This window comes from Aythya fuligula, chromosome Z (genome assembly GCF_009819795.1).
Source record: "Aythya fuligula isolate bAytFul2 chromosome Z, bAytFul2.pri, whole genome shotgun sequence".
Classification (NCBI taxonomy): Eukaryota; Metazoa; Chordata; class Aves; order Anseriformes; family Anatidae; genus Aythya; species Aythya fuligula.
In genome coordinates, this window is record NC_045593.1 from 75,018,446 (window position 1) to 75,039,043 (window position 20,598).

Sequence of the window (20,598 nt, forward strand, 5' to 3'; positions counted from 1 at the left end):
TTTTTCATATCTTTTTTTGATAGTCAAGCAATTCCAAAACTTCATCAGGACGCCACCCATGTACAACAGCTCTGGTACCTTGGAACCATCAGAAAATACTTACAAGAGGTAAATTTGTTTGTCCCAAGGATGGTCAGTCACTGTGCTAGAGTGCACTATGGGCTTCTTATACTGCTAAATTTAAAGCCATGTCAACGTCAGAATCACAGAATCACAGAATTTCTAGGTTGGAAGAGACCTCAAGATCATCGAGTCCAACCTCTGACCTAACACTAACAAGTCCTCCACTAAACCATATCACTAAGCTCTACATCTAAATGTCTTTTAAAATGTTTTAAAAGGGTGGGCAAAAAGCGAGAAGAGAAACATCACCAGGGCATCTGACCAAAACCAACCAAAGGGATATTCCATACCATATGATGTCACACGCAGCAATAAAAGGTGGAGACAGGAAGAAGAGGGGAGGGGTGGGCTCTCGTTGTGAAAACGTCGGTCCTCCTCCCGAACACCAAGCTACGTGCATTGAGGCCCTGCTGCAAGGACATGGTCAATCATCACTCATTTCTGGGAAGCAGAGAGTAATTTCTTTCCTCTGCACTTCCACATAGCCTTCATTTGTTTTATTTGTTTGTTTTCCTCCTTTTTTTTTTTTTTTTTTATTTTCCTTTTCCCCCTCCCTCTCCCTTTTTATTTCCCTTTAGATAAATTGTTTAGTTCATAATAATCTTTATTGAATTATTATTATTATTTCCCTTTAATTAAATTATCCCTATCTCACCCCGTGAGTTGTTCTTTGCTTTACTTCTCCCCCTGCTCATCTAAAGAGGGGAAGTGAGAGAGCGCTTGTGGGGTTTAGCTGCCCAGCATGGTAAAACCACCACACATCTGCGAACTTACTGAGGGTGCACTCAATGCACTCATCCAGATCACCGATAAAGATATTAAAGAGGACCGGCCCCAGTACCGAGCCCTGGGGGACTCCACTAGTGACCGGCCTCCAGCTGGATTTGACTCCATTCACCACGACTCTTTGGGCCCGGCTATCCAGCCAGTTTCTAACCCAACGAAGCGTACGCCAGTCCAAGCCACGAGCAGCCAGTTTTGTGAGGAGAAAACTGGCAATTTGGGCAAAAACTGGCAGAATTTGGGCAATGTCCCTGCTGATGGCAAAATGGAAACTTCATGCCCCTACCCTTCAACGATTAAAACAAAGAATTGAAATAAGAGCACTACTCTTCAACAATTAAAACAATTAGGAGACATTTCTTCTCAGCAAGATCAGACAAGCATTGGGACGGGCTGCCCAGGGAAGTGGTCGAGTCACTGTTGCTGAGCATGTTCAAGGAAAAGTTGGACCTGGTGCACAGGGACATGCTTTAGTGGGTGACGTTGGTGGTTGGGTGATGGTTGGACCAGATGATCTTGGAGGTCTTTTCCAACCCTAATGTTTCTATGATTCTGTGTTACACTGATGAGAGGCTAGAGCCTGAGCTGGAAAACATCATGTGGAACAAGGCAGATAAGGCCGCAATTTGCAAGGTCCTGTAGTTCTGCCACCTAAGCTAACCCATAAAAGTGGCCTAAGAGAAAGCTGGAGAGGGGCTCTATCAGGGAGGGTAGTGATGGAACAAGGAATAATGGCTTTGAACAAATGGAGAGGAGATTTAGACTAGATGCCATGTGAGGAAGAAGTTCTTCACTCAGAGGATAAAGCACACATGGCCATTGGGGCTGAAGATGCACCGTGCTTCTGTTCTTTTCCGTAAACAAGAGAATGAAATTCCATAAAAAGCAGCGTTCAAAATAAACCCAGGGCACAGGATGCGAGGTAGAGGGCAATCCCTGTGGCCGAGGGGCAGCCTTTCTCTCTGGCAAGCCACATGGTGCGGGGGAGCCAGCCCCACACAAGGTGGCCCCTCAGCCACCCCAAATTGGCCATGCACGGGCCCCTGCATCACAGAGGCTTCCTGAGGTCACAGTGGCCACCGCTGCCCTGCCCTTGCTTCGGGCCCTATAAAAGCGGACCCCTGCCACTGGCCCGGCACTCGCTGAGCTTCGAGGCCTTCTGAGAGCCGGCATTGGCGGCAGGAGGAAGAGCCAAAGCAGCAAGGCGAGAGGCGGCCCTCGTTGGTGTGAGCAGGCAGCGTTGCAGGCCTAGCAAGCACCAGCAACGAAGGCAGCTGTTAAGGAGAAGGAGATGGAGGAGAGTTATGGGCGGAGGCAGAGCGCTGGCGGCACGACAGACACCAGTGCCCAAGGCAGCTCTGGCACCCAGCCCAGCGACACCCCGCAGCGGTACCATGGGTACCGCAAGGATGCGAGGAACAGGCCGGCCCCCCAGCCACACAGTGACAGGGGGCCTGGGCCTTCTTCCAGTCCAAATGGCGGCATGAGGAACCGGCAGGACCAGCGGCCAAACCGCCACCAGGAGCGCGGGCGCAACAACAACGCGCATCGCAGCGTGGGGCCCAAGCACGGCCAGAAGGAAGATGGCAGCGTGGGGCCCAGGAATGGAAATGAGGCGCAGAGTGGAACGGGACCTGGGCGTGAAAATGAACAACCCCATGGCTCAGCACCCCAGCCGAGAAAGTGCACGGAAAAAAGGCATCACATAGAGCCAGGACTCGTCAAGGACGGGCTCAAACGTCAGCAAGGCCAAGCCGTGCGCCGTCCCTCCCCTAACCAAGACAGCGACTCGGGCCATGGGCCTTCCATTTCACAGAGCGATGGGATGGGGCGAAGGCAGGAACATCGGGCAGGTAGCCACACGGAGCAGAGGCGCACCCATGGAGCAAGCCCAGACTCCTATCAGCGGCACGATGGGCACCGCAGGGATGCGGGGAAGAGGCCATCCCCTCCACTGCGCAGCGACGGGGGGCCTGGGCCTTCCCAGAGCCGCCACAGTGGCAAGGGGCAAAGGCACGTCCATTGGGCAGACAGCCACATGCAGCAGAGGCGTGCCCAGAGTCCCCAGCACAGTGCAGGATCCAGGCACGGCCACAAACCTGATGGCAGCATTGGAGCCAAAAATGCAAATCCACCTCCCAGTGGCACAGGACCTCGGCGTGCAAGTGAACGACCCCGTGGCTCGGCACCCCAGCCTGAAAGGTCTCCTGAGGGAAGGCATCGCGTGCAGCCAGGAACAAGCAAGGACGGGCTCCGACACCAGCAAGTCCAAGCCGTGAGGCGCCCTTCCCCTAGACGAGACAGCAACTCGGGGAATGGGTCTTCCAGCTCACGCCACGATGGCACAAGGCGAAGGCAGGAACATCAGCCAGCCAGCCACACAGAGCAGAGGCGTGTCCATCGAGCAAGCCCAGACACCTACCGGCGGTACCACTGGCACCGCAGTGATGCGAGGAACAGGCCATCCCCTCCACCACGCAGCGATGGGGGCCCTGGGCCTTCCCACAGCCATCACAGTGGCACGGGGCAAACGGAGGACTATCGGGCAGACAGACACGGGGAGAACAGGCGTTCCTACCCCAGGGAAACCAGTGCAGGACCTAGCCACGGCCACAGATCAGATGCCGGCAGTGGTCGCACACAGGAAAATCAACCCAACGGAGGCACTGCACCAAGGAGTGCAAGCGGACGAGCCCCTGGATCTGCTCCCTGGCCTGAAAACATGCCAAGTGGACGACAGCCTGTTTGGGCAGTCCCAGCCAAGGACTGGCTTTGCCTTCTGCCCAACACTGTGGAACCGATGGAGCTGGATCCACCGGGAGACGTGGAGGAGCCGATGGAGGTGGATCCACCTCCGCCAGAACTGAGCTGGGACCCCCGCGGCGCATCCTTGCTCTCTACTCTCCAAGCGCACAAGGAGCGTCGCAAGAGTGCCCGCCTAGTCCCCTACTCGTTGTCGCGCCGGCTCCATCGCAAGCATTAGCTTGCGACGGAGCCCCCAAACAGCATGGACATGCCTACCTGCAAGACGTCCTGCCAATAAACCACTCTGTTGCTAATTCTCAGGGGTTGTGTGTGTGTGTTTCTTTCCCATCCCCCAGCCCTCGTGCCAGAGGCGCCATCCCTTCTGCACAGAGCCTCGAGGAAGAGCACAAGAGAGGACCCAGCTGCCTTCGATCTGCTGCGCTGGGGTGACAGGAGGAGTCCCCGAGGGCCACCATGCACCTCTAACATTTGTGAAAATAGACCGAGGGACGGGTGAAAATAGGAGTGTGTAAGCGATTATAGGTGGCTAAATTCTTCTCCTAGGAACGGGTTTCTCTAGCTGAGTGATTGGTAACAACAGTTGTGGAGAAGGCTGAGGTACTCAGCAATTTCTTTGCCTCCATCTGCACTGGTAGACGGGCTTCCCAAGTCTTTCATGGTCCTGAACCCATAGATGGAGGCTGGGAGATCAAAGTCCCACCCACTGTAAGTGAAGAGCAGGTTCAAGACCTCCTGATGGATCTCAGCAGGGACAGGTCTATGGGACCTGGTGACATGAATCCCGGGGTCCTGAGGGAACTGGCTGATGGAGTTGTCAAACCTCTCTCCATCCTAGTTGAAAAGTCCTGGCATTTCACAGAATCACAGAATTTCTAGGTTGGAAGAGACCTCAAGATCATCGAGTCCAACCTCTGACCTAACACTAACAAGTCCTCCACTAAACCATTTCCCTAATCTCTACATCTAAACCTCCAGGTTAAAGACCTCCAGGGATGGTGACTCCACCACTATCCTGGGCAGTCCATTCCAATGTCTTAACAACCCTCTTGGTAAAGAAGTTCTTCCTAATATCCAACCTAAAATACCTCTGGCGCAACTTTAGCCCGTTCCCCCATGGCCTGTCACCAGGCATATGGGAGAACAGACCAACCCCTGCCTCGCTACAGCCTCCTTTAAGGTACTTGTAGAGAGCGATAAGGTCGCCCCTGAGCCTCCTCTTCTCCAGGCTGAACAAGCCCAGCTCCCTCAGCTACTCCTCGTAGGACTTGTTCTCCAGACCCCTCACCAGCTTTGTCACCCTTCTCTGGTGCTCAGAACAGTCCTCCATGTCCTTCTTGTATCGAGGGGCCCAAAACTGAACACAGTACTCGAGGTGCAGCCTCACCAGAGCTGAATACAGGGGACAATCACTTCCCTAGCCCTCCTGGCCACACTGCTTCTTATACAAGCCAGGATGCCGTTGGCCTTCTTGGCCACCTGAGCACACTGCTGGTTCATATTCAGCCGACTATCCACCAATACTCCCAGGTCCTTCTTTGCCAGGCAGCTTTCCAACCACTCATCTCCCAGCCTGTAGCTCTGCTTGGGGTTATTGCCCCCCAGGTGCAGGACCCGGCACTTTAAGTAAAGAAGAAAACTGAACCAATTTGACCCAGTCAACTTGATAAAGAAACAAAACACAAGGGAGGTGACCGTGAGTTTGGTCACAGATGCAGATAGTTTAACCTCTGATTCTTCTTGCTGGTAGGCAAAGTAGAGGTGAAAATTTAAGTCTGCACCTACTTTTTGAAAAGTTTCAAAACACGTTTCTAACCAAATTGCGAATGGGCTAGCATATCTCATCCCATTCACTGAGAACATCAATATTTTATCTGCCATTTACAAGGAAGCTTCTATACATGAAAGGGATATGGAAAGAAATTGTCTTCCTTTCTGATACATCTTACATAGCTTTAGTCAAGACAGTCTGCTGTAAAGATCTTTCCTGAAGTCCTATGTTGAAAAATTGGGATTCAGATAAGAGACACTAAATAAATAAATAAACTAACAAACAAACAAACAAATAAATAAATAAATAAGATGCTTTTACCATGGTGTGTCAGATTGCTTGCTGTGAGGATCCATCTTTGTTGAGCAACTAGCTGGCTAACAGTCCTGATAATTGGCAGCAGTGGAAAAGGCTCTCTTCCTTCCAAGAGGCATACTAGGAAACTGGCACCAACCCTTTCACCTTTTTGGCTTTCCTCTCTGAATCTTAATGGCTTTAAGAGACTCAGAATTTCCCACCACCTGTCCAAGATCACAGCTTGAAAGGAAGAGACAAAAATGATCCATTCCACTGCTAGGGTTTTGAAAATACATGCCACAGCTATGTGGTTTGTAATGTCTTGGACAGAACAGTTCTGTACAGCTAAAAATATTTCCATCTCTGCTTCTCTTTCCTGAAGCCATTCTATACTCACAGCACAAATTATTTCTTTCTAAGGGCTAATAGCTGCCCAGTGGTAGTATCTTCGGATCAGCCTGTGACATAAAGAAGGAGAGAGATATCAAGATAAGTGCATCGGTACAGTTACTGCAGAGAAGGAAGCACAAGCTCTTTATTCCCTAGGGCATGCTAGACTGTGAAAGAACATTCTTCTTTTGCTTCCAGGACTAGAAATAAAGAAGCATGAGTTATTCACAGGGGCAGTGCTGCAATACATATTCTGTGTGCTTGCCTGCTGTCTTCTAGACTCTTTCCGTCCCTTGCTGCAGATGTATTAACAGAGCCTGCTCCTATAGTCTGCGGATTAGGCCTGGACATCCATAACAGTGATAGGGGAGTCATATGAGCAAAAGGAGACCCTTCGGGTCAGCAGGGCTGGATCTGAAAGGAAACCAGTGGCTTAATTGGTTGCAGATGTTGTAGCCACAATATATACACGGACACTCTGAGAGCCAGTGCCACAGCACGTGTGGAAGCATGAAGGCTGTTATTGTCCTTGATGTCAGCTAACTGACATGCATGAAAGCTCCCCAGAAGAAGCTCTGCAGAAGGTCTTAGTGGCAAGATGTGTGGAGGTGGTGGAGATTCTGAGCCCCCAGAGCATCCTGCAGGGAAGAAGGCAGGCAAGGCAAGACCCCTGAGAGATCTCTCAAGGTCCCTCTGTGCCTGTAGCAGGAGCAGTTCCGTGGTCTGTGGATTTCAGTGTGTGAGTCTTTGACCAGCTACTGTGCTCATGAGCTGTGGGGTTCAGTCTGTAGCCTGGTAATGTGACAGTCAAATGACACATTACTCACTGCATGTCCACAGGTAAATGACTTCACCTCTCCGTGCACATTTCTAGTCTGTCACTGGTCTCTGCTCTGTTGGGTGATGGTGTTGTGCATGCATTTGCTGGTGGGTTAGCACAATGTGGCATAGGCTTCTTCTGGCAGTGCTGTAATGACAGCAGTGATCAATAGGGATTCCTCTTCTCCACTGCCAAAATGGAAAGAAAACCACCCTGAAACTACTCAGAACGTGCTTAATGGCACTTCCTTTGCCTCTCTTGGAGCATCAAGTTTCATTGGCTGCTGGAGACAGAGTGATAAAGCTCTGGGAAACACTTATATCTCATTTCCCACTTTCAAAACATCACAGACATGAGGTACAGGGTTTCCACATCAATGCTATGCAATAATAACTATCACAATTCACATTTTATAGGGAAGGCTGGGGATGCAAATTAAGTGGAATTAGCAATTTTACAGAATGATTTAGTGACTAAACCAGAGCTGAATGTATAGGCTTTTTCTTCCCCTCCCTCCCCCCCCCCCCCCCCCTTTTTTTTTTTTTTAATTCTTTATATTTTTTTAATCACCAATGCTGTGATCTCCAATGGCATGTCCTGGATTCCTAACTACTGAGCAGATTTCGTTTCTGTCCTTCCTCCTTTTAACTATGTTCCATGGAAAAAAATAAATAAAATACTGATTGATTGAATTTTAAAAACACAAAGACTAATGATGCAATCATTGTTTAAAAGGGCAAATATGTACAATTTTCCCCTGTCATGAAGTGGGTGCTGTTTTTTGATCTGCCACTTGTGAAACTGGTTATCTGCTCAGGAAAAAGCTTGATTTCTCCCTACAAAATAATGTAGATCTCTTCAGGCTAATGCATTTCAATAAACACCTGATATGCCACAATGTAGATTTGTTTTGGATGTCTCACAGATGCAAAAGCTGGATGCACTGAAGTTTCACAATTTCTTTTACTTCAGCAGGAGAGGTATTTTGTCTACGTGAAGCATTACAAATCAGTGTATTTTCTGACAAAAAAAAAATGCAGGCTTATATAAGAAATGCAGGTTTTATAGAAGAAAATGTCTTATACTGAACATCTAGATTTAGGAGATAGTTTTGACAATTTTTGGTCTTAATCATTATGTGTCAGGAGAAAGAGATGGGGAGGTGGCAAGTCTTCATTAGAAAAACTGGAAAAAAAAAAAAAGTTTGTGACATTTAAAAAATATATACATTGTGTTGGATATAACCCAGGAAATATGTAAAATTCTGTAGGCAAACCATGGGCTTGAGATGTTGTATATTTGGAAGAAAACGTCTGAACTAAGACACTAAGAAGAAATAATAAACAAGCACATAAGCCCCTTTCTGAAACAGAAGTTGAAGCTTCATGCTGAGTTAACTGAGCAAGGCTCTTTGGCGTGTACTTCTGAGTCAGATGGGGAGCTAATGGATCCCATACACCACAGCACTGTGCGGAGGCAGCTGTGCTCATCTTAACTGCTCCATACTGAACTCGGAGCAAGCTACCAGCTTGCTTCCATTACCTTTGATATCTGTTGAACGTCCATCTCAATAAACACCTGATTAGCCATAATGAGGACTTGTTTTGGATACCTTGCAAACCAAAAGCCAGATGTGCATCTCTGTGCAGATGTATATACTTCAATAGATGATGTAGACATACTCAAAAGGATCCTCGTTATCCTTTCAATGCCATTTAGCCAAGGAAAATATTTCCAATATCTTGTAGATGGAATGCATTTATGGTAACCTTTGAAAGACAATAGAGCTTGAATTTTTGAATGCCATTTACACAGTCATTTTTCAGAAAACTATATATTTCGCATTATATAACCCCAATGTAGTCTCTTTTAAAAGTTATTATTATTGTTTTTTAGGAAGCAAAAATGGTCTATGGAGGAGTTCAGCGGTGAAATCACAGGCCAAAGTGATTTCAACAGTTTAAGTCTCAGGACGTAACATCTCCCACAGCAAAATAAAAGGTTGTCACTAGCTTTGCCACCTTTGCATTTTAGTAAATATCTGATATCTGCAATTCTGGATCGCAAATGCACATGAAAACATGTAATGCTTTAACATTTGCACAAGTAGACCAATTATTTACTGCTCATGGCTTAAGGGGTTTAGTATGTTAAGAAGGAATTTATTACATTAAAAGATGAATTATGCCTAATTCCTCTTCCAGATTCCAAATACTTCTAAAGGATCTACTCCAAAGCTCCACCACAAAGTTTCACACTTGTTTGTAAAGGCAGCTCAACAACAAGCTAGATTGGACAAAGAGAAAAAAGGTAGAATTTCTGCCATCACTATTTTATTTTAGTTGATGGCAGGTCTTACTCCTTTTGATTTCAAGCAAAAGCATTAGGGAAATTTCATCTTGTTCAGCCTTCACAGTTTCACACCTCCCAGGATCAACAGAGAAACCACAAACAGGATTTCCTTGGAACTGAAAATACCTCCATCCTTACCTCCCCCACTCCCCTTGCTGAGGATATAAAAGAATGGGAAGGCTATTCTAGCAAATACAATTCATCTGTACTGCTGATAAAAGTACAAGTGGCAAAGTGTGCATCTCTCAAATTTTGAGGAATGTTGAATTCCACTTTCTTTATTTATCCTGAACCTTGCAATTGGTCGCCTAGGAAAACCTGACCTAGATCTGTGATCTGGCTCATATCTGGCATTTTATATACTGATGGTACTACACAGGAGACGGAAAAAGTACAGATACTTACGGGGATCATATGGGTCAGTTCCTGCTCACCATTGAAATCAGCAGGAAAAAAAATCCTATTAACCTGATAGGGAGGAGGACAAGGTCCTACTGCAGGATAGGAGTATAGGGAATGGTGGTTCAAATCCATGAGAAGAGGTAATATGAAGAATGCAGATATAATCACATTACCCAACATATTTGGACTCCAGCGACTGACTACCCATGCACTTTATGCCACTGAAAACACAGAGTAAACCACCCAAGCTTCAGACATCTTTCACTGTGGCTGGATTAAATTGTTCTCCTGGGTCTCCAGGCATGCATGTCTCAGCTGCCAAGTCTCAGGGAAGCATTGTGTTTGGCATCACAATCAAACTGACTGGTTGCAGAACCCTTGATATGTAAGTTACTTGTGACTGGGTGACTGAACAGCATCTGAGAGCAAGCAAAAATACTAGTGATCCACCCTAGGAGGAACATGGAGAGCTTCTTCTAACCTTAAAAAGTATCAGCTAAATCTAAGTATTTTCTTCAGTAGGCCAGACAACTCTGACTTCTGTCTTTCCTCAAATCTTCTTTTCATAGAATCACAGAATGATAGAATGGCTTGGCTTGCAAGGGACATTAAAGGTCATTGGTTCCAAGTCCATGCCATGGGCAGGCTTTTCCTAGGCTTCTGATCGTTCCTGGCACTCTGGGACTCTTTTCTATTCAGCACATATCTTTCTTGAAGACTAACATCCAAAACTGCTGTGCATGTGCCTAACAGACAGTGACCTTGTTTACATCCACCACCAGCCTATTTGCCTTTTCCACAACGTAGAGACTGCTGAGTAATGTTTACCAGATGATCCACTATAATCCTCTCATGCTTTCTCCAGAACTGCTATCCAACAGTTGGGTAGTACTGGCTGTTAAGAGTCCTCATTTATTTTAAAGACTGGGCATTGTTTGGTACAGGCTTCCATGGTGAAAACCAGTTGCCAGTATGTATTTTCTTGCTTTCATTTCCAGCCACATTTACACCTGTTATTTTCACCCAGATAGAGATGTGACCACTGCAGCAAAGCTGCTGAGAAGCCGTTTCTACCTTCTTGCCTACACCTGCCCAGCTGAGGCAGCCACCTGCAGCCAGGACGTGTACATGCCATGTCGGTGTGGCTTCTTGCTTGGCAACCTCATCTGTGTCACAGCAGCTTGGGCACACAAAGAGCACAAAGTCACTTCTGTCCTGTATCACATGGATGGCTCCAAGTTAAAACATTTTCCCATCCATGCAGATAGCAGTAATCAGTAAGTAGAGCCACCTAGTTCTTTGGGGTTGTACAGCCTTACAGACAGCCACATTTGTTGCACAGTCAGTGTTATCTATGAGCACAAACACAATTATTTCACCAAGTGGTCAAGGTACATGTGTTTTCAAAGGAACAGGGACTGGAGATTACTGTTGTTCTCTTACATCTCTAAGAGGCTGTAGTTTGCCACACAACACCGCAGACCAACACCAAGCAGAAACTGGAGCTGCCAGTACTCTGACCGCCAAAATATCAATTTTGTCTGCTTACACTTGCTTTTCAGGACTGCTTTCGAGGGCTGCATGTCCTCAGGCAAGTAAGGATGGTGCAGTGCTCTCCCTAGAGAAAGCCACCAGATGCAGAGGGGAATTATTCCAAATGCCCTGAGAATTCTGGCAGAGTTTTAGCAGGAAACTCCTAGAAGCCCCCCCCAGTTCAGCAGTTCTGCCTATCCCCTCTTTCTCAGCAGTGGAATAATCTTTAAAAGAAACCTATTCCCCTTTGTTATAAATTATTTTACTGTATTAAATGACTGAAAAAAATTCATCATTACTGTAAAGAGTCATCTAGATTGGAAGCTATTGATTCTAGAACTCCTCTGCAGGACATTCAGCCCTGTGAATTGCTGGGAAACTCACAGAGGAGAAGGTCTGCACTGTTTAGTGTCACATCAGTCTCATCAAACCAACACCATAAGCAATGTCACACATGATAAGGACAAAAATGGTTGCAAAACACTTAAATTGCAGTATTTTTCTTATTCTGGAGATATGAAACTGACAACAAAAAGCATGAAAACTGTAAATAGTTCTCTATTTCACAGATGAGTTTCAGACATATATGAATTTCAGTCTAAATTTTCATCTTTTTGAAACTTCAGCAACATAAAGTATGAATTTAACACTAGGAACTGATATCTCTCAGTGTTTTACTAATACAAGAACATAATTCTTAGAGATGTTGCGACTAGTTTTCATTTCATTTCTTAAATCTAGAGACTTTTTTTTTTTTTTTTTTTTTTTTCCTGTCTGGCTAGAAGTTACTTCCTTAACCAAAACAGTTTGCTGAGTTCTTCAGGATGCTGGGTGAGTTTATGCACACTCCTCATTCAGCATTTATCCTTACCACAAGGGGTAGTTGTAAAGATGGTATCTTAACATGCCAGAAAATGAATCAGCCTTCTGCTGGAGCCTATCAGTCTTAAATGCAGTGAGTCCCTGCATATGCTCATGCTTAAGAACAAATGCAATTAACATCCCAGCATTAATTTTTATGTCAATGTAGGTAGGAATTCAACGTAGATAAAGGTTGAACTCCCATATACTGTACTGTCTGCAGAGAGCTCAGAACGCTCCAGCACATACAGGGCTGTAATTTTGTACCAAAGCCAGTGCAGGAGACAATCTGGTCCTCTATGATGCAGCTATTGTAAATTTAGTGACACCTTGGGTGCCAAACTCTTGTGTAGTCCTCCAAACAAGGAAACCACTGGATGATTAGGGATCATATAAGAAGGATACCAGTGGGAGTTCTGCCAAGGACCTGATGCCCAATGTAGTGTAGACCTGTACCATGACAAATGCCTGCCTAACAAAAAAAAGCCTAACAAATGCCCACATGTGCTGCAGCCTGCCTGGGAAGTAGAAAGTGGCACTGCCCCAGGCCAGCTCTGCTCTACTGCTAACTTCTGCCTGTAATTTGCAGCTTCTTGCAGGGGGCTCCCAGTGCTTCTTGTACCTCTGTGGGGGAAAAGAGCATGGCTGAGCACAGCTCCTGACAATGACGGTGCCCCAAAAGGCTGAAAAGCAACTTTTATTTAACCTTCTGCTGGTTGGGGGGGGGGGGGGGGGGGGGGGGGGGGTGAGAGGGGAGTGGGGCAGGGAAGAAGGGGGGAAGGTTCTTCAAATATGAGCACTTCTGGCTGCAAACTCACCTTTCCTGTTCCAAACTTTCAGCTGATTGTTGTTTGTGGATCCTGACTATTGAATTGGGTGCTTTCCCAAGCAATTCACAGTGGAATCATCAGCACGCTGCCTGTGTCAACAATTGGAGCTTTGCACTGTCTGGGGAGGGCAGCAGCCCACAGATGAAAGCAGGTCCCTCTCCTTCCAAAAAGCGCTCCCTAATCCACACTGGTTGTTTGCCTTTTTTTTTTTTTTTTTTCACAGAGAGCATTTGTTTTTCCTGGCGAAGAGGAAGAAAGCGGTATGCACCTCCAAGCGCCTAACCTTACAGCAAGTTGGCTAAGCAACAAAAACCATTTGTGTGTCCAGAGCTATACGGGTCTGGTGTGCCATTGCCAAATATCCGTGTCAGTGCCACTGGACTTGTCAGGCAATGTTAACCCTCAGAAGCATGAGATTGAATTCATGGCTCTGTTGGATTTGCTGGTGGAACAGGCAAACAAATCCTTTGCCCGTGCTTCCTTTCCCCCACTGGTAAACAAATGCATGTGTGTCTTTGTGACATTCCTTGCGACCTGCTCAGAAAGGGGCTCAGAAGCTACATGTTACTCCTGAGAGTACTCAGAAGTTACTACACATGCAAGGGCTGGTGCTTTCCTGAGTAAATGCTGCAGAGCAACATCTGCCTGATGACTGTATTTTGCAAGGATTCAGTCAATGGAAGTTTACATTTCATTCTGCACATGAATAAAACAGACTTTTGTGAAGCTGGTAAGGAATTAGATGCAAGGGGTGACTCCCAGAAGAGCAAGTGTGCTTCAGGAGAAATTGAGCATCAATGTGCACCTTATCCCAGACCCATCCCACTGTCATCACATCACCTCAGAACAGCATGAAAATAACAGTGTCTCATTTGTAAGCATCTATTCCACTGTCTCCACCGTGTGCAACATCTCTCCATTAATTTGTACTCCAGGATAGGACTGTTCAGTAGTTCCAAAAATGTAAATCCTTCACAGCTATTGTACTTTAACAAGTTTACCTCCCCCACCCCCCCAAAAAAAAAATCACAAAAAGTTCTCAACCATTTTTGATTTCTTCTGCAAAATATTGTTTGAATGGCACAAAATGAAATCCAGCATCTCGGCTCTGTGTATGTGCTCAAGAGATGTTGGTGATGTGTTAAGGGCTAGGAATGTGCTGTGGAAACAATTCTAAATTTAAACAGTTGAATTTGGGTAAGTCTGGAGACAGTCTAGAAATTTCTCAAGGGCAAGCTGGTTTCTGGTTTCTGTTTGTTTCCAGTTTTCACTGATACCTTGACCGCAATATTTTTTCATCCTATTTCCTCTTTCCTTGCTGTCATGTAAACATTCTTAAAGAAACAATATAGATAAAACCTGAGACATTATTTTTTATTTTTCAGATTTAGAGACTTCATATTTTGGCTTTGAATGGGCAAGAGCCATAGCATTTCTAACATTGTACGTGACTTCCAGTGTTTGCATGCTCCAGAAGTCAAGACAATGTGCAACTGTGCTTACATGGGTTTCTCTGTGGAAGGTCTCCCATGAAGCTGACTCATGATGCTGCTGCAATCCAGGGTAGGGCTGCAGGTTTGTGTGTAGGGAAACCTCGCTTCAACCTCTGCAGCAAATGCAAGCTTAACACTTCCTCTCCTACAGCTGAACTCCACTGAGATTGGCAGGAACCTCACAGGTTCATACTGTGCTCACAACATAGATCTCTTTTAGGTTTAATTTGTGATAATATATAATTTATGCTTACTCTACCCATTCCTGGAAATATTTGCAACAAAATACAGCCTCCAGACATTTTCCTAACCCCACTTGGTCTTCCTTTCTGTACAGTACTCAAAAATCTGTCAGGGTCTCTCCAGTCCTCATGACTTTTCAGCTCAGAATTTAAAATTCATGTGTATTCTCCAAGAGAGAGCAAGTCCAGATAGAGGAACATTTTCTATTTTAGATACTCAGATGTTGGACTGCTGAAGAACAAGATGGCAGAGGAACAGTTATGATTAATCAGTGCAGTAAATACCACTGTCAATAGCACAACAAGAGAATAATAAGAATGGGGAAAAATGGATTAAACTTCATAGCAACAATATTCAAATAGGTTTCATCATACTTTGTGAAGAGGACTTTCTTTAGCACCAAAACTCTGGAAAGCACATAAAGGAATGTGTTGATGTGGGTACATAGGGTGGCTGCCCTGGGTCAGGCCACCTGGCCATTCTCTCAGACAATGCCTAAAATAGAAAACTTCAGGACCATGACAAATCCATGTAAAACAAATCCACTAGTCTGTCAACCTCTAACAATTTGCATCTAAGAAATTGCTCCTGTCTTATAAGCAATTTCTTCACAGATTTCAATTTCATGAGTATGCCTGGGTTCTCCTCAAGCCCTGGAGCACTGTGAGCATCCACCACTTCCTGGAGAGAGGCGCTCTAGACCTTAACAACTCCTTCTGGGAAGAAGACTGCTCTGGGTTTGGTTTGTCCACAAATGATACTCTCCTTAGACACCAGTTAATTCTTGTGCCAAAAATTGTGAGTAGTATGTTCTCTCTCTTCTGTAATATTGATGATCTTATAGACAGCTGCATCTCCTTCTCACTCATGTGTTTTCCAAGCAGAAAAGTTCTAACCTACTTAATCTACTTAATCTTTTCATATGTTTTTTTTTTTTTTTTTTTTTTTTTTTTTTTTTTTTTTTTTTTTCTACAGACTTCAGGTCTGAAAACAACTGAATTCAAACAGACTTGATAGTGTGCCTAATCTAAGGACAAAACATCACTTCCTAGATGTAGATGCAGGAAAGCAGCTTATTAAGTGATCATAGCAATAAAAAACTGCCAATTAAATTAATGTGTCATGTTTTTCCGTTCAATCACCAACACCAGGAATTGTAATTTTCATGAATGATGGTCTCTGGCATGACTTATAAAATTTTTGGAGAAGTATTACAGTGAAATGATCTTAGGCACAAGATCTACGAGTCATGAGGTTTGGTTTTGTGGGTCAATTGACAGTATGTAAGCAAGGAAAAAAGTGATATTTGTTATTCTGCCAAAAAATTTGCTCAAATTCATTGATGTCACATAATGCTCACTGCAGTTGCTAAGTGTGCAACCCAGAAATGTGGAATGCCTAGGTTAGCAGTGATTGAGATAGAGGAACTATACTGATACTACCTTTCCAAAGTATCATTGGCATTACTACTCTCAAAGAACTGTTGAAAAAGTGGTGCAGGTTTATAAGTAAATATATATACACCTACCTCCATTTTGGAAGGACCTGCCCTCAGTGTTAGTTTAACTGGTGTGAAGTTAATTTCCCTTGCAGAACTAAGACTGCCTTCTCATTCCCTTTGAGTGGTTTCCCACAGAAACTTCCAGTCCCCCTGGGAAGGTGGCAGCGTGGTGCTGGCCCCGTGCTCCCTGCACTGGGATGCACGGTCCTGCATTGCCCTTTCAGCACCTGCTGCGTGCGGGTGTGAAGGACTTCATTGAAAGGAACGCTCCATTTTTCAGATAATCCAACTTGCTCTGGAGGACTGCTGTGCCTTCATCATTTACTCCTCCTTCACTCTGTGCATTATCAGCACATAATCAATTTTGACTTTGCATTTACTTCAGAGTACTGATAGACAATGCCTTCGAGTCATGAAAACTGGGTTCCTGTAAAGCCCTCTCTTGCCTTTGCCCCCAAACAGTTCCTCATCAGCACTCACCCTCGTTAGCAACAACTTTTTGAGACCTGTCAGTTAGCCAGTCCTTAATCCATCTAAGGTGTGTCCCACTGATCCCAGAGTGTGCTATTTTTAAACAACAGAGAACTGCAGTACCAAGTCAAACACCTGATGGCATTTGAGTAATGCTATATCCAGCTCAGAATTGGATCTTACAAATATGCAATTGCAAGAAAAAAGCAAGAACAGTCTTGTCTGACAAGAGTTGTATTTGACATGGCTACTTGAATGTCAGGGATCACTTTTCTTTAATATTTCACTGTTTCTCACTAGTAAGTGGTGAGCACCATTCCTGGTGGCTTTGCTTGCTAATAAATCTGAACATTTCAGTAGCTTTCCCCTGGTGTTTTTAGTCTGGACATATCCTTAGCCTGAACACCTCTTCCAGCTCCCATGTTGGTTGTTGCTGTGCTGGAAGGTTTCTCCTTAGTGTCGTGTCCCAGTGATTTCTCTTAATTCACCTGATACGGAGTGAGAAACACCGCATTGTACATCCATTCGTACCTCAGGCGCACTGATCCATACTCAGCACCTTCACTTGCCAGCTTTACTAGTGCTATCTAAGCTATGGAAGATATTTACATTTTGTAAATGCCTGCCTATATTTAGATCACTGTCTGGTGGTGATATCTGCAGTCACGGTGAATGGGGCCACCTAACAAACTGTTGAACCATGCAGTTTATTTGTGTGAAATGTGGTAAATTCACAGAGCTCACCTGTCCCCTGGCCTCTGAGCTGCTCCCTTGAGGACCACTTACATTCCAAAGTGCTGAGCAGCTTACTGCAGGCATATTTTCAAAGCCACAAAAATGTTTCCTTTTTCACCCCAAATTTCACCCACACATGCAATGTCATTAGCCACATGCATATTAAAAGCTCTCTTCTTTTTCTCATTTTTTTTTTTCTTTTACAGAACCACACTTTCTGCTTTTTATTTAGCAGTTCCTTGTCCTGATTACCCATAGCATTCAAGTTCTCCACAGTCTTGCATGCATCCCTACCAGACAAGGGCAAAGTCCATTATTCACACTCTACAAAGAGATTAAGTGCTCACTGCTGGCAAAACAGGTGACTGACTTGTGTTCACCAAGGTTTAGAGTAATGACAGGTAGACCCCATTTTTCCTCTTCCCATGACACTTGTCTCCATGCCAGACAGGCGTACAACTAAAACCATGATCAGCCAGAGTAATGAAGAATGAAATCAAACTCTTAAAAAGCCTTCTGATGCAAATATTCATATTTGGATGTTGTTTTCCTTAAGTATTCAGTGGGGTGCCCTTAAAATTTACACTGCTTTTCCTCATTTGCCATGGTAATTATGAAAGCAAACAGAAACATACTGACAACAGTGTACAGAAGTTCCAGCCACCAGGGACAGAAGTTTTCTTTCTGTATGCCTAACATCCATCACAGAGCACTTTCATAGATTTTGCCCACCAGGGTAAGATACTGCAGCTTGTTTAGTACATTTTTACACTGATAACTTTAAAGGGAACATCAGTCTGAACTGAAATGCCATCTTTCTCTTTTTCTAAAGCAAATCTGTGCAGCTTTTGATGACTGACCTTATTTTTGCCAACCAATGGCAGATGAGAAATATCTAACTTATTATATCATGTGACATCCTGGTGGAGCAAAGCTTACATTAGAAATAAACTTCTCTGTGCTCCAATAAACATCTGCAACTGTCCAAGCAGAGGCAAAAAAGTCACCTCAGAAGCTTATATGGACAACCTGCTGCTCTGCAGAGTGTGCAAGCCAGAAAGTCACGCCATTGACCCACACTCAGGTTAAAACAAGGATGAACACTCTTGATGCTGAAGTTGGATTCTTTCAATCTAATTCATCACATACAGTACTGTACCGTGTTTTACTTGTAGCTAGCCTAGCAGGCAATACAGACATAGAAGCCATAAAGGAAATATATAGAGAAAATGCAGGTCCAGGTTCTCAGGGCCTCCTTGCACAGCTGCATGAGCCTCCTCTATGAAGCTACAATACTCCAGATAATAATTTTATATTCATAATGGCCTCATTGGTATGAAACACAAAGCACCAAGAAGCAGGCTATCTGACTTACTCTGCTGAAAGGCTGAATGACATCTTGTGGAATAGAAATAGATGTTGCTTGGCTTTCTGCTACATAGCAGGCAGAAGAAGCCATTTTTTCTTTTTTCTTTTTTCTTTTTTTTTTCTTTTTTCTTTTTTTTTTTTTTTTTTTAATTTGACATAAGTTTTCCAGAGCTATGCACAGCAGCAATATGTTAAGCAGTTCTGCAGCATGGTTCTCCCATATTTATTGCAGCAGGAGTCCCAAACCAGAGGCAGTGATGAGGGTTAGCTCTGGGTGAACAGCTCCAGTCTTTCTATTTGGGGACCTGGCTATGCCTACACCGACATAAAACTTTGAAACAGATTAAAAAATGAACCTACTTTCTGCTGCTTGACAATTAAATGCTTATAGTATTCCCCCTCCACTCCCAACTGCCACCATATCACATAATACCATCTGATGTTTTTACAGGGAAAATATTTTGGAGAGGAAAAAAGAAAAAGAAAAAGAAAAGAAAATACAACAGTTTGTTTTACATCTGGTTATTCTAGATCTCCACGGGCTGTCTGGCAGAAGAGTGGACGTACAGAAAACGGCGTGGAACAGCACCAGTGGCAGCAGCAGCAGCAGCCATGCCTCTAACTACAAAGGACGCCCGTGATCTCCATGGGCTGCAGCAGCAGCTCAGAGCATCTGTTGATATTTGGAGGTGGGGTCAGGGCTGTGCCCCCTGCTGCAGACCTCCTGCGGTCCCTCTGGGGACCGGGTGCTATGACAGGAGGGTGTCGAGGCAGCCATGTGGGCTGGCAGAGCCATGCCGGGCTGCTCATGTGGCGCACCGGTAGATGAGCTGGCAGTTTCTGTGTGCCAGGGGGGATGTGGTTTTACCAACACCCGGGCTTGATCCCCACCCCCCCAGGCATCCCTGCCTACAGTCTGCGGTGGCGGAGATGGTGCCTCTCTAGGAATTGCAGCATGAAATGTGAAAATGAAAGTTTTGGTTAAAATGGGGCAAAATGCTGCCTAGACCTCACCCCCGGGAGGACGCAAGTCAGCAGAGATGCAAGTTGGCAGAGAATTTGCCTGAAACCATGTGCTGAGCTGACAGCTTAACTAGTACATCAGTTAATTACATGATTTTGATAATGTGCTGTTTGTATTCGACTGTGTTAAAAACTAGTAATATCAGCATCGCTTCCTGCAGTAAAAGCCGCCCTGCAGCAGATCCTTTTTGTTTAACTTCTCAATCAGCTCAGCTAACGCTCCCACCGCATGAAAATACCCTTCTCAGTGGAGCACTGATTTTCTCCGCAACCTCCCCTCCTCCCCATTTACTCCCTCTTTTCTTTTCCACCATCAATCTTACAAGTGTGCCACTGTGCATTCGCATTTCTCTTTCTGCACGTGTCAGCTCTGCGCACTTCACCAGAGCCCCCTTCCCCAGCCAAATCCTGCAAAGCAGGCTTTAACCACTCGCCTCCCAAAAGGGGAGCTCCACGCACAACTTGGCACCCGAAGGCTCCCCAGCCACGCTGCAGGAATGCTCCCCCGGCCACGGACAAAAGAGCAAGTAAAACGAAGCTGACTTACTGCTATGGCTTGGAGCCTTTCCTTGTGCAACTCTGCTTCCGCCATCCTGGAGAAAAGGACACAGGAGGAGAGAGAGGGGAGGTAGGAGGAAAAAATCAAAAACACCACACACTGACAAAACAAAACCAAAAAAAAAAAAAAAAAGACCAACAAAACCAATGCAGAGCGTGCACTGCAGTCACCCGGGGGAACTGGAGTAATAGTGAAGAAAGCTGAGCTCCTGTGTAGTAGCCAGCCACTTTTGGAGGCACTGCAGGCTGGCTCACGGCAGGATCATTTCAGTCGCTGGACC

At 45.3% G+C, this 20,598-nt stretch overlaps 1 protein-coding gene across 1 annotated transcript in view; it reads right to left on the reverse strand.

The window, feature by feature from the left end:
• The window catches only part of LOC116501229 (paralemmin-2-like), a 63,615-nt gene extending 43,218 nt beyond the window's left edge, over positions 1-20,397 (reverse strand). The window contains exon 1 of the mRNA XM_032206770.1: positions 20,307-20,397. Coding sequence (XP_032062661.1) covers positions 20,307-20,351 — 45 coding nt within the window. The 5' untranslated portion in view covers positions 20,352-20,397. The remainder of the gene's footprint in view (positions 1-20,306) is intronic.
• Between the last annotated feature and the right edge of the window lie 201 nt (positions 20,398-20,598).